We start from the raw sequence: 21,012 nt of genomic DNA on the forward strand, positions 1-21,012 counted from the left end.
GAAACTTGGCAGTTAGTTTAATTATCGAAGAACAAGAAGGCAATTGGGTGCAAGTGGATGTATACAAGAAAAGATGAATTTCCTAACAAAGAAGATATTCACTACAAGGCAAGATTAGTAGCAAAAAGTTATGCCCAAAAGGTAGAGATTGATTTCAATGAGGTATTTTCTCCAATTGTTAAACATTCCTCTATTAGAATTTTGTTGGCCTTGGTAGTACAATAGAATCTCGAACTAGTTCAACTTGATATGAAAATTGCGTTTCTACATGGTAATTTGAAAGAGGAAATCTACATGACTCAATCTGAAGGATTTTAAGGTTACTGATAAAGAAAATTAGGTTTGCAAATTAAAGAGATCACTTTATAGATTGAAACAGTCACTAAGACAATGGTACAAGTGATTTGATTGATTCATGATGAAGCATAGATACACAAGAAGCAAGTATAATAATTTTGTATATTTTTGCAGGCTATAAGATAAGTTTTTCATTTATCTATTATTGTATGTTGATGATATGCTAATAGCTTCAAAAAATCAAGAAGAAATTGAGAAATTGAAGATATAGCTTAATCAAGAATTTAAAATGAAAGATCTGAAAGAAGCCAAAAAGATTCTAGGTGTGGCGATCAGTAGAGATAGAAGAAAAAACAAGGTTAGTTTGACTTAGAAAGAATATTTGAAGAAGGTACTATACCGTTTTGGTATTTTTGAGAAATCAAAACTTGTAAATACTCCATTTGCTCCTCAGTTCAAGATCAGTGTATACTTATCTCCATGTAAAGATGAAGAGCGAAATATATGTCACGATTTTTGTATTCTAATGCGGTTGGTAGCTTGATGTATGCAATGGTGTGTATAAGGGCTGACATTTCACATGAAGTCAGAGTTATGAACAGGTATATGTATGATCCTGGTAAGGGACATTGGCAAGCTGTGAAATGGATTCTACGATACTTATTAAAGACTGTAGATGTTGGTTTAGTATTTGAGAAGGATGATGTACTTAGTTAAGATGTGATTGGATATGTTGACTCTGATTATGCTGGTGATTTAAATAAACCTCGATCAACTACTGGTTATGTCTTTACTCTTGTGAAAGCACCAGTTAGTTGGAAGTCTGCCTTGCAGTCTACAGTTGCTTCGTCTACTACAAAGGTAAAGTATATAGTAGTTACAGAGGTTGTAAAGGAAGTTGTTTGGTTACAAGGATTGCTGGAAGATTTAAGGATTGTTCAAAAACATGTCAATATGTATTCTGATAGTGAAATTGCAATTCATTTTGGCAAAGAATCCAGTGTTCCATGCACGGACTAAGCATATTGACGTTAGACATCATTTTGTAAAGGAGATTATTGAAAAAGGGAATATACAACTCCTAAAGATTGGGACTGCTGAGAACCTTGTAGATATGATGACCAAGGTGGTAACAACGATCAAGTTCAATCATTATTTGAACTTGATCAACATCCTACAAGTTTAAATTTTGTAGGCTACAAGATGAGCTTTTCATTTATCTATTATTGTATGTTGATAATATGTTAATAGCTTCAAAGAATCAAGAAGAAATTGAGAAATTAAAAACATAGCTCAATCAAGAATTTGAAATGAAAGATCTGGAAGAAGCTAAAAAGATTCTAGATACGGAGATCAGTAGAGATAGAAGAAAAAGCAAGGTTAGTTTGACTCAAAAAGAATATTTGAAGAAATTACTATATCGTTTTGGTATTTTTAAGAAATCAAAACCTATAAATACTTTTGCTCCTCATTTCAAGATCAGTGCATCCTCATTTCAAGTTCCGTATTCTAATGTAGTTGGTAGCTTGATGTATGCAATGGTGTGTATAAGGCCTAACATTTCACATGCAGTTGGAGTTGTGAGTAGGTATATGTATGATCCTTGTAAGGGAGCCAAGGTGGAGATTGTTAAAAAAAATTGGCTCTTTAGGTCCCATATTGGTTAATTTATTCTTTTTGTATTTTACTAAAAGCTATAAATAAAAGACTTGGTTTTGATTCAAAATCATCCTAAAAACAATTGTAGTTAAACACAATTGTATTGAGAAAATCATATTATTAGAGATCTCTAATAGTTTATTTTTCCTTTGTAACTATCTTTTAGAGATAGTGAAAGTAGTCAGCAGCGTCGAAGACGTGGGTACATTTACCAAACCTCGTAAATTCTTGTGTACTCTTCTTTTTAGTTGTCTGTATTTTTATTTTCTACCTTAATTATTTATTATATTCAATAGTATAATAATTGTGTTTTATATTTTCGCTGTATAACAATTGAATCAATGACACATTACTTCCAAGTTGATCACTATCATTTTTATATAAGTCGAGGCAAATACATCCATGTATGCTTTTAAGGATGTTATAAGTTGTTCGACAAGTTATTCGCTTAGGTTTCATTTGCAATATTTTGAAAGAGTGAGTATGTTTTTTTTTGTCATTTAGACTTCACTTGGTTTTTCAGTGGGTCTAGTGGGTAACTTCTTTCTTGGGTCCTTGAATCGATATTGTCTTTCTTCTTAGAGTTACCTCTTTCTTTTCAAGGCCATCATGATGGCTTGGTTATAACATTCTTAAAAATCTAGTTAAGATCCCCAAAATATTCCCTAACCTTGATTTCGAGCTACCGATGGTGTCAATTCCCAATCATCTTCATAGCGGGTAATGAAATTTCGGCTCACTTGGTGGCTGTATAGGTGATTCCATCATTGGATTTGAGCTGGAATTCACCGTAGAAGAAACATTACCATGACTACAATACTCTTATATTTCTGATTCTTATCGTTGATTGAGAGTTCCAATCGACATGAAAGGGGAGTGAGCATGTGGCTTACTTTGACGGTGGCTCAACCATTGATAATTTTTTTCGCAAATCGTATCATAACGGAGAAACCAATAAGTGCGGCAGTTCATGCCTAATTTTGACCAAAAAATTAATCCGAATGAAGAAATTGACTTCGCCACTTTGAAATTCATCCTTGAAAACACTAGATTAGGGATTATCAAATTCTAATTTTAGATTTCAATTGTTCAATTAAGAATCCTATATTAAAATTAAATTGAATGCTAATTTCAAAAGAACCTAATTTGAAATTTTCTATCCCTAATTTTAGTATTTAAATTTTAGATTTCATAACCTAACGTGTAGCTCCAATATCACATAAAAGATTTAATTTTACATGAACAAAATATATTCACTTGTATAAAACATTGAATTAAGTTAGGGATTATAGAAATACTTAGAGCATCATGCTTTTCTGGATTTGTAAAGCTCATAAAATTTTCTTGTATTAAAGTGGCAAGTCTTTCTTCCTTGAACCTCATTGAATAATAACTTTTAATGAGTAAAGTTGTTTTGTTAGGATAATAAAGACGATGCTTAATCAATATATAATAGGTTACTAAATCTAAGATTATATTTGAGTTGAAATGACTTGAACTAGAAAATGAGTTTAGCTTAAACGAGCCTAAAAAGAGTTTTGCTTAGGTGAGTATGAGCTTAAACTCGAGTTCCAACTTAAGAGTTTAATATTGTCATGTTTGAGCTCAAACTTGAATGTTGTTTGACTCATCAAGTTTGCAAACATAGAAAAATTTGACACAAATGAATTAAAATGATATTATTTGAACAAATATGTATGAAAATGATATATTTTTTTTGTTCTTTTTTACTCAGTTATAGTACTGAACTGAACTCAAATTTAGTTTAACTTAGCTTGGCTTAATTTTATAGTTGAACTCGAGCTTGATTTGGTACTATAATAAAACTCGAGTTCAGCTCCCCTTAAGTGAACCAAACTCAAACTAGTTTAAGAGGAGTTTCGCGGGCTCAAAACCCTAAGCTCAAACTCAGTTTCTCTCAAGTTAAGCCAAATTTGAGTTGTCTCAAGTTCAAACTTACTTTGATTTGAATCCATTTCTAATGAGGTCTTACAAAAGTTCTAATAAATCATTGATATTGTCTATTTACCCAATTTTATGAAATTATAATTATAATTAATGTTACTCCACTACAAGAAAATTTTCTAACATAGATTTCTCAACAACATTGTGGTCACTCTCGAATTTTAGCTAAGACCTCGGTGTCCAGATCGCATGAGTTTTGCATTCACATGCCCTTTCAGTGGCTGTGATTCGTGAAGATGAAGAGCCCGTTACTTCCCTGTTTCAGGTAAAATGAAGCAAATAAAACTTGTCTAGGAGTTTTGTAAACAAACGTTAAAATAAAGTTGCAGTTGAATGAATCTGAATATGGCTAATTATAGTCGATTTGTGCACATATGCCATACACCTTCTGTGTTCCAAGGTAGGATAAATTTTCTTGACCGATTTTGAGGCACTCGACAGCAGTACCTCGATGTTTTTGGGTACAGTTTCTTTTAGTTTCTGTAGATAAATTAATGACCAATCCCATAATTTTTTTAAGCACTTTATAAGAGATCCACCATCATCAAAGAAAGAGCATTTTTCACGGACACTTGATCGTGATGCGCCGCCGTGAAGAGAAACGACGGAAGTTCCATGAAGCCGTTCTTAACACACTTTATCCTCCACCATCACCAACCCAAGTAAATTTTCTTCCTGATTTTTGTTTTTCAAATTAACAATCTAATTTGAATTATGAATTATATCGCACAATGCAGGCAGTGGATGAAGAGGAAAAACATGGTGACCCGGTAGAAGACTTCGACTTGGAACTTACAAATCTAGGTTTGGTTCTTGAAATATCCATAAATACTAAATATCTGTAAATTTGTTTTTCTAAATTGTAAATGGATATTCATCGTTTCGTAATATTAAATTCTAAAATAAATGCAGATCATTTTATTCGAACTGGTAGCTCAAGTGATGGTGATAATGAAGCTGACGATGATAATGGTGAGGGTGGTAAATATCAGCCTCAAAAGCTGACTAGGGCTCAACGGAAGAGACTTCGTAAGAAGAAACTCAAGGAAGATGCTTCTCGTAGGAGCAAAATTATTGGGCCTTTGTTGCCACCCACAATCAACGAGGATGCAAACGATAATTATCGTGGAGATGAAATTCATCGTCAAGATGTTCGACAAAACGTCGATGAGAAATGTGATGTTACTCATGACAAGCCCGGTAAGATTCCTATAATCAAGTGAAGTGACATGGTTATTGCAAAGGAAGTTTTGATTCATTTGACAATTGTTAGTTCAGGTGGGGCGGTTGGGTGCAGTAATCAGAACAAGATAAAGAATCGGAGGTTCGCAAAGAAGGTGGCCAAGGAACAGCTTAAGTTCTCAGGCGATGAAAACTTCGTTGTAGGTCAAAGCTTTGAGTCCTCTAATAACAGAGGAAATTCTGATGATGATGATCAGAAAATGAAGACCTCTAATATGGAACATTTTAACCAAGCCCAGGCAAGTAATCCTACTACTAGTAAAGATTGAATTCACTAGTGAGGGAGCTGGATGACAATAATAATTTGCTTGAACATAGTTATGTGCACTAAATCTGATTTGTATACATTATGAACCCGATCAGATTGGTGTAGGTTTGATTGATTATTTTATTTAGAAGAAGCTGATTTCATTCAGGATGATGCTGAAGTTGGATTATGCATATGAATTTACTATTACAATGAGGTTGATAACAATAATACTTGCAAATTGATTGTGTTTATATGATGGCTATATCAGTTCTGTTCTTTGAATATCTATAGAAAGAAACTAGATTTAAACATTGTATTCTTTTGAATGAGGAATTGAAAGGTTTACTGTTATTTTATTCTTTGGTGTCACTTAAGCTGGAAGTGTTTTTTGGCCTCCATATTTATACAAAAACAGATATACACTATAACAATATATACACAATTATTCCCAATCAAATTAGGAAACAAATCATAATCTGGTAAACAAAAAAGGAACAAAATAATAATACAAAAGAAAATATTTGATACGATTATTTCTCCAATCTGATTATCAATTTTGAAATTTTCCCTTGAAGAGGACATGGAAGGAATCCTGGAACTCTTCAGGCTATGTGTTGAGAAGGAAATATTTTGATAAATAGGACAACATCCCTCGCTAATAACCTAGAAATCCCTTGTAGTGCTCTGAATTTGAAACAGGAGCTATCACTGCACTATGCAACTTTTAGTAGTTATAAAATTTGGTTCAAATTGGACTATCGGAATATAGAAAGATGCATTTGTTGAGAGTGGAAATAGCTGGCCTAAGTGTGACAAACTAGATTTGGAGGACCAGTATATGTAAGTCTAGCTGGTTAAATTGTAGGCTTATCAATTATCATAAAGTTAAACTGTGATAGAGGCCTAATTACCAAAATGTATTTTCGTAGGCCCAAGAAGAGCAAAGAGGAAGCTGGCCCAGAGAAGGAAGGAAGAAAGAAAGAAGTTCTCAGCTGAGGATTCAAGGATTAGCAGGATAGAGGGCAATCTGGGGATTAGAGACGCTGGTCTGAAACAGATTGATCTTGGCCATTCAGTGGAAACACATGATAGCTTATGAGTGGGCAGAGGGGAGGATTCTATTAGGGAAATTCATCATTTATATGGCAGCAGGAAAAAAGAGAGGGCCGACTTTTGTTTTTTGAAATGATGTAATGAAGTTTGTTAGTGAAGAAGGAGAGGTCTGGCTCTCGAATTCTAGAATTGATAGTGTCCATTTCCTTTTAGTTTGTTGCTCCAAATTAAGTTGTAAAACACCTGGTGTAAGCACTTGCCATGGTTAATGAATGAATGGGATGGACTGCACTTTTCTATTTTATTTGATTAAGTTCATATTATACAGATTGAATGTTGGATATTGAGGTCATGAATACTACAAATTCCAATTCTTTCCACTTATTTTGCTAGAACGGGTTGAAACTTGAGCAGGGGAGATTGCAGCTTGAACAGGTACACAACAAACTTGGTATCAGAGCCATTGGAGCTGGGTTATGGTCAAAACCAGAATGGAAAGGAGAGTGAAAGATTTAAAAGAAAACCTTAAAAATCTAACGGAGAAAGGAACAATCATGGATGAAAGATTCATGAAATCTGAACACCATACAATTTCCCGATTTGATAAGCTTGATGAAACCTTACATGAGATAAGACAGTTACTGCTTAAAGACATGAAGGGTAAAGAGAATGAAACAGTAGCAATATCACCCACTGTCATCCAAGAACCATTGCAATATTCCCCGGAGTTGGTAACAAATAGAGGAAACTTTGGGTTTCAACAACCGATACCCCCACCACAATAACCCCCATACCCTCACAACAACGGTGTAGTGTTTGGTGAATCATTTAGAAATCATCGCCTACCACGTTATGCCACTACAGAGTCGACGAATTGTCGTGACCAGTATCACCAGAAATTGGAGATACCTCTGTTTAATGGGATGGACCCTTGGGGGTGGGCAGTTAAGGCCAAGCGTTATTTCCAGATGAACGGTATGAATAAACGGGAGTGTTTGGTGACAGTGATATTTTGCTTAGACGGAGAGACGTTAAGTTGGTTTCAGTTTAGGGAACTCTGGCAGCCATTCCGAGAGTGGAGAGAGTTGAAAGAGGAGTTACTCCTTCGGTTTGGATCGTCCCAACATTGGTCGCCATATGAGCAGATCATCATACATAGACAAACAGGAACGATGGCTGAGTACAGGGCTCATTTTGAGCAGTTGGTGGCAATGCTTCCGGCAGCAACAGTAAAGTGGGTGCGAGGAGCTTTCATCGTCGGTTTGAAACACCGAATACAGGCTGAGATTCGCCTCTAGGCACTGGTGGACCTTTTTACTTTGATGCAGCTGGCCGCAAATATAGAAGAACGCGATCGGGTCGTGTACGGGTTAGAATGGGACTTGGATCCAACTGGGGCAGCCCAAGTTCTTACAAGTTTCGGAAGCCTATATCGAAGTGCACCTCCCAATTACTTTGTAACCCCACCCAACACCTAACACCCAACCCAGCCCGAGCCCATTATTCAGCCAAACGCAATAGCACTTCATCACTCAGATTGCTAACCACACCGACCCAACCTCTTTTCCTACCGCATCGCCTTCAGACTAGCCCACATTATAAACGAGCCAACTCTTTACCGTCTTATCATACTGTTTCAACACAACCCAATCACTCAAACCCAACCCATCAACCAACCCACCTGAGTGACCCATACCCATACTCAAACCCAACCCGTCGCCCGGACCCAGACTATAATTTCCCACCCTCCAGCTCATGTTTTTCTCATTCCTACTTGCCTAATATTTCTGCCCCAATTTCAACACCTCCAATGGCGACTTCTTCCGTCGTTACCTTAACTCCCACCTCATCAGACACATACCGTCACCCTTCCCATCCACCTACCACACTAAACTAGCCACCATTTTCTTCTTCTACCAGGTCAAACTCCTTCAATCGACGACCTAACCTAGTTTCCAGGGTCGAGTACCCATGACTCTCTCAATCAAAAATTAGACCCGAATCACTTAAGGCCTGTGCTTTAAGTGTGGAGGCAAGTTTGGACCCACTTATCAGTGCCCCTTCAAACAGCTCTGTTTGATGCTTTGCGAGGACGATAAGCTGGAAGACACAGAAATTTCAGATGGAGTTCCCTCACCCAAATTGACACATGGTAATGAATTCGATCTTTTATGTCATTCTGTTGGGGGTATCTATTCCCCTAAAACCTTGAAGTTCCTCGGCAAGATTGACAATTCCTTTGTCGTCGTTCTTGTCGACTCCGACATCTCCTATAGCTTTATATCTCGGTAGGTGGTGAACCAATTACAGCTCTCAGTCTCACTAGCGAAATTCCAGGTGATCATTAGAAATGGCAATACTATAGAGGACGGAGAAAAATGTCAGGGAGTCATGCTACAGCTTCCAAAAATGCAATTTCTCTATGATTATTATGTGTTTCCGTTAGGCAACGTGGATATCATTCTGGGGGTGGATTGGTTGGCAACTTTGGGCGTTATTAAAAGTAACTGGCAGAATCTTACTATGATTTTTCACTGGATAGGGCAAAAAATTACACTTCAGGGGGATCCTTCATTAGTCACCCAAGAAACTTCTCTTAAAGCTGTCTGGAAAACTCTTAAATTCGGTGGCCATTGCTATTGGATTAAGTTGGCTGCCATTGATCCAATTTCTGAAGGGAGCCCAGAAGCAGTCTAGGGTATATTGACCAAATTCTAGCATTTATTTGAAGAACCCACTGGTTTACCGCCTTGTCAGACCCATGATCATGCCATTCGTTTATTTGATGGAGTTGCACCATCTAATATACGCCCATATCGATACCCTTACCATCAGAAGACTAAAATTAAACGTCAAGTTAGAGAAATACTGCACGCTGAAATTATTAAACCAAGCACCAGCCCCTTTTCCAGTCCTGTTCTCCTAGTGCAAAAGAAAGACGATGGATGGCGTTTCTGTGTCGACTACCGTGCCTTCAACAAGATTACTGTTCCAGATAAGTTCCCTATTCCTGTTATTGATGAACTTTTAGATGAGTTATCTGGCGTTATCACCAAATCCGAATTCTTGATTCTGATGTTGAGAAAACTGTCTTTCGGACACATAACGACCATTATGAGTTTCTTGTTATACTGTTTGGGTTGTCTAACACCATAGCCACATTTCAGGCCTTAATGAATGAAGTCTTTCGAGATCATTTACGGTAATTTATACTTGTGTTTTTCGATGATATTTTGATTTATAGCAGAGATTTATCTATTTACTTGGATCATTTGAGTTTAGCCTTACAGTTGCTTTCAGATCATCACCTGCTCTTGAATAGAAAGAAATGTTCCTTTGGGGTTTCTCGCTTAGAGTATTTAGGACACATAATTTCAGCTGAGGGTGTGGCTGCTGATCCCCAAAAAATTCAGTGTATGAGTGATTGGTCGTAACCACGAGATATTAGTGAGCTACGGGGTTTCTTGGGACTTACAGGGTATTACCGTAGTTTCATGCACCATTATGGACAGATTGTAGCTCCACTGACACAGCTTTTGAAAAAGAATTCTTTCCATTAGACTGATGAATCGACAACGACATTTGAGAGGTTGAAGACTGCTATGACTATTGTTCCAGTCCTTGCCATGCTTGATTTTAATCAACCTTTTTTGGTTGAGACAGATGCTTCATCCACAGGCATAAGAGTTGTCCTTATGTAAGGGGGTAGACCCATTTCCTTCATGAGTTAGGCTCTCTTACCTAGAAATAAAGTGAAGTCAGTCTATGAACGCGAATTGATGACAATTGTGTTGGCTTTGCAAAAGTGGCACCATTATTTGTTGGGGAGGCATTTCATTGTTCGCACTGATCAGAAAAGCTTGAAGCACTTGATGGAACAAACTATCATTAGTGGAGATCAACAACGTTGGGTAATGAAACTTTTGGGCTTTGATTTTGAGATTCAATACCGACCTAGCGTAGAGAATAATGTAGCTGATGTTTTGTCTAGACTACCTGCAACATCTCTTACCTTGGCCTCTATATTAGCTGGGCATTAGATGGAGGGTGAAGTGATTGATCAGAAAGTCTGCTTAGATGGCCAATATAAATGAATCATCTAAGATTTATTATAAGACCCTTCCAGCCACACCAATTTCTTATTAAGAAATGAGACTCTCTTTTATAAAAATAGGTTGGTGTTGCTTCTCTCTTTTACATTACTACCAGCCTTGCTTCGTGAATTTCATTCTTCACCTTTTAGCGGCCATTCAGGGTTTTTTCGCACTTATAAGAAAATCGCCGCAGTTTTTTATTAGACTGCCGTGAAAAAATGTGTCAGAGACTTTGTAGCCAATTGCGAGACCTATCAAAGAAATAAATATCAAGCCATGAGCCCTGCAGGCTTATTGCAGCCTCTTCTAGTCCCTGATAAAGTTTGGGAAGATATATCTATGGATTTCATTGGGAGTCTTCCACGCACTAAAAAGGGGGATACCATTTTGGTGGTAGTCGATCGCTTGACCAAATATAGTCACTTCCTAGTGCTCTCACATCCTTATACGGCTAGAGAGGTGGCCAAATTATTTAGTAAAGAGATAGTCCAGCTTCATAGATACCCTCGTTCTATTGTTTCAGATCAAGATCACCTATTTATGAGTCAATTTTGGGGAGAGTTATTTCGTTCCGTGGGTACTACCCTTAAGTTCAATAGTGCATATCATCCACAATCTGATGGTCAAAATGAGATTGTCAACTGTGGCCTTGAAACCTATCTTCGATGCTTTTGTTCTCAACAACCAAAGGATTAGGCTAAATGGATCACTTGGGCGGAGTATTAGTATAATACCACCTTCCATAGTTCTCTTAAGATGACTCCTTTTAAGGCTTTATATGGGCGAGACCCCCAGATGCTTTTTCGATGGGGTTCCGAAGTAACCAAAGTTGATGAGGTAAGGGTATTTCTACAGCAAAAAGATGCCATTCTACATGAATTAAAACAACAGCTCCATAAAGCCCAGGAAAGGATGAAACGTCAAGTCGATTTAAAACGTCGTGAACTCCACTTTGAAGTTGGTGAGAAAGTGTTCCTTAAAATTCAACCTTATCGGTTCAAGACACTTGCTAAGAAGCTCAATGAAAAATTGAGCTCTCGTTTTTATGGTCCTTATGTTATCACTAAAAAGATTGGTTCGGTTGTCTATCGTCTTGTTTTACCTTCCACTAGTAAAATCCATACGGTTTTCCATGTGTCACAGTTGAAGAGGATAATAGGGGCTGCTATACAACCACAACCACTGCCTGGCTGCCTTTCTGAAGACTTAGAATTGCAACTACAGTTGGAAGCTTTATTGGATACTCATTATTCTAAAACTGGTCGCCTTGAGGTCCTCATCAAATGGCACTCTCTTCCGAACTGTGAGAACTCTTGAGAGGATTACATCACCATCCGGGATCGCTTTCCCCAATTTCACCTTGAGGACTAGATGCGTCTCCGTGGGAGGGGGGGTATTAATAGAGGCTTAATTACCAAAGTGTATTTTCGTAGGCCCAAGAAGAGCAAAGAGGAAGCTGGCCCAGAAAAAAAAGGAAGAAAGAAGCTCTCAGCTGAGGATTCAAAGATTAATAGGATGGAGGGCAATCTGGGGATTAAAGAAGCTGGTCTGAAACAGATTGATCTTGGCCATTCAATGGAAACACATAGCAGCTTATGAGTGGGTAGAGGGGAGGATTCTGTTAGGGAAATTCATCATTTATATGGCAGCAGGAAAAATGAGAGGGTCGACTTTTGTTTTTTGAAATGATGTACTGAAGTTTGTTAGTGAAGAAGGAGAGGTCTGGGTCTTGAATTCTAGAATTGATAGTGTTCATTTCCTTTTAGTTTGTTGCTCCAAATTAAGTTGTAAAACACCTGGTGTAAACACTTGCCATGGTTAATGAATGAATGGGATGGACTACACTTTTCTATTTTATTTGATTGAGTTCATATTATACAGACTGAATGCTGGATATTGAGGTCATGAATACTACAGATTCCAATTTTTTCCACTTATTTTGCTATGAGGGATTGAAACTTGATCAGGGGAGATTGTAGCCTGAACAGGTATTGATAGAGGCCTAATTACCAAAGTGTATTTTCGTAGGCCCAAGAAGAGCAAAGAGGAAGCTGGCCCAGAGAAGGAAGGAAGAAAGAAGCTCTCAGCTGAGGATTCAAGGATTAACAAGATGAAGGGCAATCTGGGGATTAAAGAAGCTGGTCTGAAACAGATTGATCTTGGCCATTCAGTGGAAACACATGGCAGCTTATGAGTGGGCAGAGGGGAGGATTCTGTTAGGGAAATTCATCATTTATATGGCAGCAGGAAAAAGGAGAGGGTCGGCTTTTGTTTTTTGAAATGATGTACTGAAGTTTGTTAGTGAAGAAGGAGAGGTCTGGCTCTCGAATTCCAGAATTGATAGTGTCCATTTTCTTTGATAATGTCCATTTTCTTTTAGTTTGTTGCTCCAAATTAAGTTGTAAAACACCTGGTGTAAACACTTGCCATGGTTAATGAATGAATAGGATGGATTGCACTTTTCTATTTTATTTGATTGAGTTCATATTATATAGACTGAATGCTAGATATTGAGGTCATGAATACTACAGATTCCAATTCTTTCCACTTATTTTGCTATAAGGGATTGACACTTGAGCAGGGGAGATTGCAGCCTGAACAGGTACGCAACAAACTGTCAGTGTTGTGGATATCAGTTTAAAGAAACAGTTAATAGGTGACTCCCTACCAGACTGAGTCATTAAAAGCATGACAAGGTCTTGGGGCTTTTGTACATAACTCCAGCTTTAACAGTCCTTGTGGACTAGAAGAAATCCATCATGAAATGGATGATAATCAACAATTATTAATTATGACAAAACATAGTAATGAAATGCCTTGAAAGAACTTAAAATTCAAACGTCAGGGAGAAGAAAAGCATTTTTATACCTGAGATATGGAATTCGTTAGCTTTTCTTCTGCTTAACCTTCCGAGGTGTCTTTCTTTTACCATTACAAGATCAATGATCAGGGTTTTTAAGTTGACAGTTGAGACTATCTTAAAGAAGTATGAAAGCAACAGATTAACAGCTTCTTAATTGATGTAATAGCTGTTTTACAGTAAGGAATAGTAACACTGTCATTGTCTATTTATCTTTTTCTTAATCCTTCTTTAACTCTATAAACTGTAATGATAAACAGTTATATTGTTCAAACATCTCTCTGGCTTGATGTTGTAGAGAAGAGGATATTGATCTAAAGTTGCTATATGACATCTGATATTGGATCCGGATCCACCCATGACGGGTCGATCCAACCTGATTTAATATAACTGCCATGGGCAGTTATGAAGTGGAGTTAGAGGACAGTTGGACATGTATAAATTGTCCAAACTATCTTCCTCATATATAATAACACAGTTGTTATTTTAGAAAAAAGAGCTCTCTCATCTCTTCTCCTGCCAATGCAATGCACAATAGATCATGTCTCCCAAATGGAAATTAGTACATAAGCAAATGGTGTTGTGAAAATAGACTAACGTCAACATCTCGCGTAGAATTCGAAGACGCTTCATGGAAAATAAAAAACGGGTACGCAAATTCGTATTTACAGATTTCACAGATTTTGATCCGTGGCATGTTTAATTATTTCCAACATCTGACTACAGTTATTTGTCAGCCTGGTGTACAAGCTTCTTATAATTTAGACCTCCAGGCGGTATATTGATGAGGAAGTCTATGAACTTGTTAGAATGCAGACTATTTTCCATATATTGTCTCTAACTTCATTATCTTTTTTTTTTCAGAACACTGGGATTTTTGGGACTCTTTAACTGGTGATACTGGTGAAATTCATGCAGAAGTGCGAGACCAAATTGACACAAAGATAGCAGAGTGGAGGGAGGAAGGGAAGGCAGAGATTGTGCCCGGTTTGCGGTGTCCTATTCATTATGAGGTGCAAGTGCTTGACGTTGAGTGCTTTTCCTTTCTGAACCATGGTGTGGAGAATGAGATGGCTCCAATATTAGTTGTTGCTACCAGCAGAGGGATCGCCAGAATCAGGGGCACAAACTACAAAGCTGCTCATGGAATTCCAATGGATCTCCTCAATCGTCTCCTCATCATCTCAACTAAACCTTACACAAGAGATCAATTTCGCAAAATTCTAGAAATCAGTTGTCAGGAGGAAGATGTTGAAATGATTGAAGATGCAAAGCAATTGCTAACCTGTGTTGGTTACGGAACATCCTTGAGATATGCTATTCATCTTATTTCAGCTGCTGCTTTAGCATGTCAGAAACGGAAGGGAAAGGCTGTGAATATCCAGGACATGGAATGTGCGTATCGCCTATCAACTCGGTATTTGATGAAATAACGGAGTCAGTACATCAATGAAGTGTCACTCAGAGACGGAGATGGTGATGATGATGGGGGTGTCAATGCCATGGTTTCATAATAGTTCCTCCATACTAGAGAGATTTTGGGGGTATGCATATGTGTCATAATTTGTGAGAACAGAGATTTCGGTAATGATTTAGTTCATGGTAGTTGAATCGTTATCATATCTTATATAAAAAATTTAGTAATTTGTACCATATACTAAATATTGTATCATATTGTATAATATTATTTTTAAAAAATAAAATATTAAAAAATTCTAATTTACACATTAACATTTTCAAAAATATAAAAAACATTTATAAAAATTTAAAATTTCTCATATACAATTTTTATTATTTTTTCTAAAAATGTGTATTAATTCAATATATTTTATAATACGTATTGTTTTTCACATTTATTATATCATATAATATATATCGTGTATCGTAAAATACTGATAACCACAATGTTTTTTAAGCTATTATAACTTTATAAATTATTATGTAAATGGTGAAATAAAGTGATGAATAATTTTGTAGTTTAAGTTAATATATCATCAATAAGGGCAGCATCACTCTTATTCAAAGGATGTTTATGGACGAATTTGACTAATCTTAATTTAAAATCATATCATTTTATAACTTCTGTTTATACTTTGTTAAAATTTCGACAACTACCATAAATAATTTATAATTAAGATTCTCTTATTATTTATTAACTATGATGGCAATTTCCTATAAGACAGGACAGGAAAAGGTTTTTCCTATGATACAGAAACGAGGATTATTCGTCCTCTGTTGGGGCCTTCGGCACCTCTGGTTGAGTTGAGATGCTTACTTTTTAAAGTCCTTCAAAATTATCAGCCCATCCCCAATTCGGCTAACTATTTCTTTCATGAAGATGAAACCTACGGTAGTGTGTAATGCAAACGAGCAACTAACACTTACATCATCTCATCTTGTTTTACATTATCAATTTGCATCCTTCATGTTGGAAGAGAAAAAATATATATATCATAGATTGTTCCTGAAAGCAAGAGAAAGATCTTTCTACTTTTATGCAAAAAATTAAAGGTTCTTAAAATTTGAAAATAATTTTAGAAGCTGAAATATTTTATAAGCTAACTCGCCCAAATTATCATGCGAGATAAATATGTTCTTAAGAACAACCTGAATCCTGGCAGAGGATAACTGGGTACTTTCAGCATTTAAACATTACAAACTTATTAAACAGAAATCCGGAAGCAAAAAACAACTGAAAGTTGCAGCAGGAGAACCTCGCAATGCAGATGTTGATGAAGTGAAAGAGCTTTTGAAAATTCTACTAATTGCAAGCAATCGTTGACTTCTCGGTATTTCAGTTGGAAGCTTGAATGATTGGTAAGCCTGTTCAATAAAAGAAATGTCTTCAGGTCTGTATAATGTAGAGAGTTTTTTATATTTCCTAGAGTCAAATCTCTAACAATCCGGCTGGTTACCAGTCAGTTTATTGCACACAATTCTCATAAATTATATAGCTGAGACCAAGGAAGCACGAAAATGCAAAATATGGTGCATTTCCATGCTTCTAAAATGTTTCGGTTCCTAAAATGGCCCGAAACCAGTATGAAACATTTCGGGGCATTTCAGTAATTTAAAGTAAAGATAAAATATGTTTATGCAAAAGAAACGCATTTCTGTTGTAGAAACACACTTCCTTTTTACTTTAAATTACCGAAATAACTTCCAAATGTTCCGTATCGGTTTCAGGCCATTTTGGAAGGGTGGAAATGCACCATGTTGTGCATTTTTGTGCTTCCTTGGTTGTAGTTAGGGCTGTATTCGAGCCAATCGAGTTCGGCTCGGTTGGTGAACAAACGAGCTCGGCTCAAAGAGCCAAGAAAATGGCTGCTTAAGCTTGGGCTTGCGAGCTGGCAAATATCTCACAAGCTATTCGCAATTCCTTTAGGTAAAGAAAAAAACACCTCAAAAATGCTTAAATAGTTCTTAATCAATACAACCAATTTTCCTCTAATATAAGAATATTGCTAATAAGGAAAATAGAAGCCCACGAAGTACAAGTGATTTGGAACAAATCAAGTTAACAAAATAGCAAACCACCATGCCAATGGTCGTACCATTGTTTAAGTTCATGGACAAAACACAGGAACAAAATAACCTTAAGGTTCAAGGTTCTCAAAAGCAAAACTTGATATGCCCTTGTCTCAAAACTGAACACAGCAACACAGAAAAGCAATAATGGACAAAACCCTCAAATTAGACACCCTAATTCCAAAATTAGGTGAAGCAAGAAGACTGAAGAAGAGAAGGCCAAAATTAGGGTGAGATTATGGTGAAGCAATGAAGGAGTCCATTGGAACAGACGTTGTCGATGGAGACAGAGACTGATGAGATTGCAATATGTGAAAGTTGAAAGAAGAAGGAGAAGGGCAAAAGACTGAAGTGAAGATGCGCGTATGAAGGCTTGAAGGGTGAAGCAAGGGAAAAGCAAAAACTTTTTAACTTTCACTCTAATTTTTCACAGAAACGACACCGTCCATTTAATGAGTTTATTGACACTTAGGCAGCTCAACCAGCTCATGAGCCGCTTGAGTTGTTCGAGTACACTGCTTAAGCTCGTGCTTGTTTACACTTATATTCAAAGTTCGAGTTCGAGTTTGAGCTCATTTCTGTTGATTCATTTCAAACTCGTTTAAGTTCGAGCTCGAACTTAAATAAACTCAATCTGAATCTAGTCTTAGTTGTAGCAGAGAAGGGATGCCATGATACATGCAAATCAGTTTTGTTGAAAAAACAAAAGCTCCAAACTCCATGATTCTTTAGCTTTTGTGCAAAAAAAACAATAGACAACACTTCTCATTATGTTAAGATAATCATACCTAGGGTTATATTCGAACCGAGCCCATTCAAATTTGGTTTGAACGAGTCTGAAATGAATCAACCCTATAAAAGCTTGGTCAAGTTCGAGCTCGAGCTACTCGTCAAATTTTTCAATTAAAAATTTTAATACAAAACGACATCGTTTTGATCAATATATATTAAAACAATGTCATTTTAATAACGAAATAGATAAAAACTCAAGCTCAAAATGAGTCAAACCAAATTCAAACTGAATTCGAGTTTGACTTCCACGAGCTTGAACTCGAGCTTAGCTTCCACAAGCTTGAACTCAAGCTTTGCTATATATAAATAGAATCAAGTTTGACTCAGCTTGAATCTAACCCTAACCATACCTGAGCCCCAAAAATCTACTTCACTATTTTTTTATATAAAAAAAATTAATAAAAGGGTAGCCAAGCCATGAGCTGAAATAAACAGTATATATTCCTCTTACACTTCAGCACTCCACCTTCTTGCGTGGTTAAATTTTGGAGGCAGTTAGTGATATATATGGAGGCTTATGGGCAATGGGATGGGAAGGAATATTAAAATGTACAATAAAACTACGCCAAAGGACTAATTCCCACCCAAAATTTACATTTTCTCAATTCTCACCTATTAATTTTAAAAATCTCAAAAACTCTCTCATCTATTAATTTTTATTGTTAATGTTAATGTAAAATTATTATTTTAAATTTTTTATATAAAAAAGAATAATTTATCTCAATTTGTCACCTTATCCATGCAGCATCCAACGGTTTTCGTTGGATTTTGATAGTTTCCATATTAGAAAACCATCGGGGAGAGAGATGGCTTACTGATGATGGGGTTGATGATGCACCAAAAAGAATCATCGAAAAGAACCGTCACAGGAAAGAGAAAATTAAATTTTGAGAGTGTAAGTACAATACTTTAGAATTTGAGGCGGGTTATTATCTTTAAAATATCAAAACTTAGGAGCCCTAAATGTTGAGGGTGAAAAAATAATTTTTTAAAATTGAGCTAGGAGGGTTAATTGTGAGTTTTTAAAACTAAGATGAAAAATTGAGTTAAATTATTTTTTGTAAATAAAAATTTTAAAATAGTAATTTTACCCTTAACAGTAACAACAAAAATTAATAAATAAGTAAATTTTTAAAATTTTTAAAATTAATAGATAAGAATTTGATAAAACAGTAAACTTTGGATAAAAATAAGTTATCTTGGAGTATAAAACTATGTATATATATTTTTTAATAGATAAATAATTTATTATAATACCATTAATAATTTTAAATTAAATAGAAATAACATTAATCTTCTCTGACAAATGTATGTGTGTAAAGATATGTCTTGCTTTTAAACCAATTCAAAGCAAACGAATATGGGAAGAAATGCAAATGGAGGAGCCATTTTTAACATGCAAAAAGGAGAAAACTTGGGTCCACTAACCCAATGCTATGTCCTTTTAAGTCTCTTTCGTGGGTGCCTAGTCAAACTCGGCCACGTACCCCCCCGACAAAATAATCAAATATCATCCTTCAATCAAGAAACGATATCTAAAGTAAATAAAAGAAAGTAAACAAATTCATAATTAACCACAGATTCTAATATCGCGTCGACACTCAGGATCTTTTTAGTTTCAACCGAATTTTAACTGGTTTAATTGGCATGTGGCAGCTGTAATTATTAATGAAAATAAAAACGTTTCGACGTACGTCAACGTTTAATTCATAATTGGTATGAAAATTTACCTTATTTTATCCCCAGGGGCCCTCCTCAGGATAATCAAACGGCACAGGAGACACCAAGCTCGAATCCCGTAGATTCGGGTGCACGAAACCATATTTTCTAAGCACCTGATTATCCGCAAAATTTAACGCCTTGACCATCCCGCTCCAACACGTCTCTCCAGAATACATCTGATTGTGGTCCCCACTGCAGGGTTGGCATCCCGTGAAATGCGTGATAAACGGCCTCCGCCAGCTCCATCTGCCGTTCCCGGCGTCCTTCAGATACTGTTCCTTCTCTGCGCCGTAGAACTCACTCACCTTCTCCGCGTGCCTCCGCCTTAACGTGCGCGACCTTTGCTCTATCTCTATGTATTTCTCCGTGATATTATCGTACGTCGGCAGTATCTCTACCCAGTAACCTTCGAAATAAAATACGCCTTCTAAATATATATTATCGTAATATTTTTCTTTCTCTTTGTAGAGTAAATAAATCAGAGCCGCCTGATCGTCTGATTCCGGGAAGAGTTTGTCCTTGAACGTTGATCGTTGAATTTGACCCCATTTCGAGTAATCCGGGCCGATGGGACCCATTTTAGCCCATGTCTGAAGGAAATCCATTGACCATTGACAGTTCCTTATGAGAAAAATGCCCGCGTTTATGCTGGTCCAACTTTTCTCCTCGTATATCATCCGAGGCCACCCGTGAACGACGACGTTGTGGTTCTTGTATCTGTGTAAGGGAAGCTTGAACTCCATGTCCGTGAATAACGCGTCCGAGTCCACCCACCAGATCCACTCGGCCTCCGGGTGAGCCAGCATCGCTGCTTTGACTATCGGAATCTTGGCCCAGAAGGATTTCATCTTCGGATGGAGTAACACATTGTTGTAAAAAATATCGTAGCCATGGATTCTACAGTAATCAACCTTGTTTTTAAAGAACCTCAAAAGTAAATGGTCACCGATGGGATTCTTACACGGCGACGGCTGTGATCCTGTTACCATAACAATCCTCTCTGCCGCTCCGGCGGCAAAAGAAGGATGGGACTTGAGCCACTGCTTTCTTTTCTCGTCCCAGTTTTCAACTTTCTTCTCAACGGTGTAACTCAACTGTGGGTCGTCGTAGAACGTCTCTTCCGGAGGATCGTATCGTAAATTCACACCTCCCATATCGCAGCCGCCTTGTTGTCGATCACTTGCAGCGTTTGATTCGGAAAGGGTATCAAAACTCCGAATAGACGTAAAAAAAGTAGAGACAGACCAAACGAGTAAGAGAGCAACAAATGCTCCAGCAAGAAAGATACAGCCATCTGAAAGAGAGGATTTGTGACGTGTACTCGGTTTCGCCATTGAAAAAGGAGAGTAGTCTTGAGAGAACATTCTTCAGTGTACTAAACTACATAAATCTGTGAATAGTTGAGTGGCTCACTCACTCACTTACTGCGTTGCTATTGGTCCGTTATAGCGCGACATTTGTGTGCTTGTCTTGGCCTGGAACTAAATATAGAAGGGATTTACAGACAAGATTGCTTTGGCTAGGTGGCTGAAGATTGGTTGTGTAACTTG

At 36.9% G+C, this 21,012-nt stretch overlaps 3 protein-coding genes across 4 annotated transcripts; 2 read left to right on the top strand and 1 right to left on the bottom strand.

Moving 5' to 3' along the window:
- The first annotated feature begins 4,037 nt into the window (after positions 1-4,037).
- Positions 4,038-6,770, top strand: LOC123193694. Of its 2 annotated transcripts, none has more exons than XM_044606772.1 (6): positions 4,038-4,186; positions 4,442-4,583; positions 4,659-4,725; positions 4,834-5,121; positions 5,200-5,402; positions 6,343-6,770. In XM_044606772.1, exons 2-6 carry the CDS (start codon positions 4,503-4,505, stop codon positions 6,430-6,432), a joined length of 729 nt encoding a protein of 242 aa, XP_044462707.1. In that variant the 5' UTR covers positions 4,038-4,186; positions 4,442-4,502; the 3' UTR covers positions 6,433-6,770. The 2 variants fall into 2 exon arrangements, with proteins under 2 accessions (XP_044462707.1, XP_044462715.1); XM_044606780.1 differs by having other exon boundaries at positions 4,185-4,321.
- A 4,546-nt stretch (positions 6,771-11,316) lies between these two features.
- On the top strand, positions 11,317-14,853 carry LOC123221463. Its single transcript, XM_044644337.1, has 3 exons — positions 11,317-11,863; positions 12,549-12,701; positions 14,285-14,853. Exons 1-3 carry the CDS (start codon positions 11,317-11,319, stop codon positions 14,851-14,853), a joined length of 1,269 nt encoding a protein of 422 aa, XP_044500272.1.
- Positions 14,854-15,949: 1,096 nt separating this feature from the next.
- LOC123227445 (glycosyltransferase 6-like) lies at positions 15,950-21,012 on the bottom strand. The gene is made up of 2 exons (XM_044652242.1): positions 19,471-21,012; positions 15,950-16,243 (listed from the first exon to the last, which is right to left on the bottom strand). The coding sequence occupies exon 1, from the start codon at positions 20,824-20,826 to the stop codon at positions 19,477-19,479; it is 1,350 nt and encodes a 449-aa protein (XP_044508177.1). The 5' UTR covers positions 20,827-21,012; the 3' UTR covers positions 15,950-16,243; positions 19,471-19,476.

Source organism: Mangifera indica, chromosome 1 (assembly GCF_011075055.1).
Source record: "Mangifera indica cultivar Alphonso chromosome 1, CATAS_Mindica_2.1, whole genome shotgun sequence".
NCBI classification, from domain to species: Eukaryota; Viridiplantae; Streptophyta; class Magnoliopsida; order Sapindales; family Anacardiaceae; genus Mangifera; species Mangifera indica.

Bases quoted from the DNA above. Each gene is read 5' to 3' on its own strand.
- LOC123193694 (XM_044606772.1), top strand. From the start codon at position 4,503: ATGCGCCGCCGTGAAGAGAAACGACGGAAGTTCCATGAAGCCGTTCTT. The intron at 4,584-4,658 runs GTAAATTTTCTT...CGCACAATGCAG, and splicing joins CTCCACCATCACCAACCCAA to GCAGTGGATGAAGAGGAAAA. The intron at 4,726-4,833 runs GTTTGGTTCTTG...AAATAAATGCAG, and splicing joins CTTGGAACTTACAAATCTAG to ATCATTTTATTCGAACTGGT.
- LOC123221463 (XM_044644337.1), top strand. From the start codon at position 11,317: ATGACTCCTTTTAAGGCTTTATATGGGCGAGACCCCCAGATGCTTTTT. The intron at 11,864-12,548 runs GTGAGAACTCTT...TAGCCTGAACAG, and splicing joins ATGGCACTCTCTTCCGAACT to GTATTGATAGAGGCCTAATT. The intron at 12,702-14,284 runs GTCTGAAACAGA...TTTTTTTTTCAG, and splicing joins TCTGGGGATTAAAGAAGCTG to AACACTGGGATTTTTGGGAC.
- LOC123227445 (XM_044652242.1), bottom strand. From the start codon at position 20,826: ATGTTCTCTCAAGACTACTCTCCTTTTTCAATGGCGAAACCGAGTACA.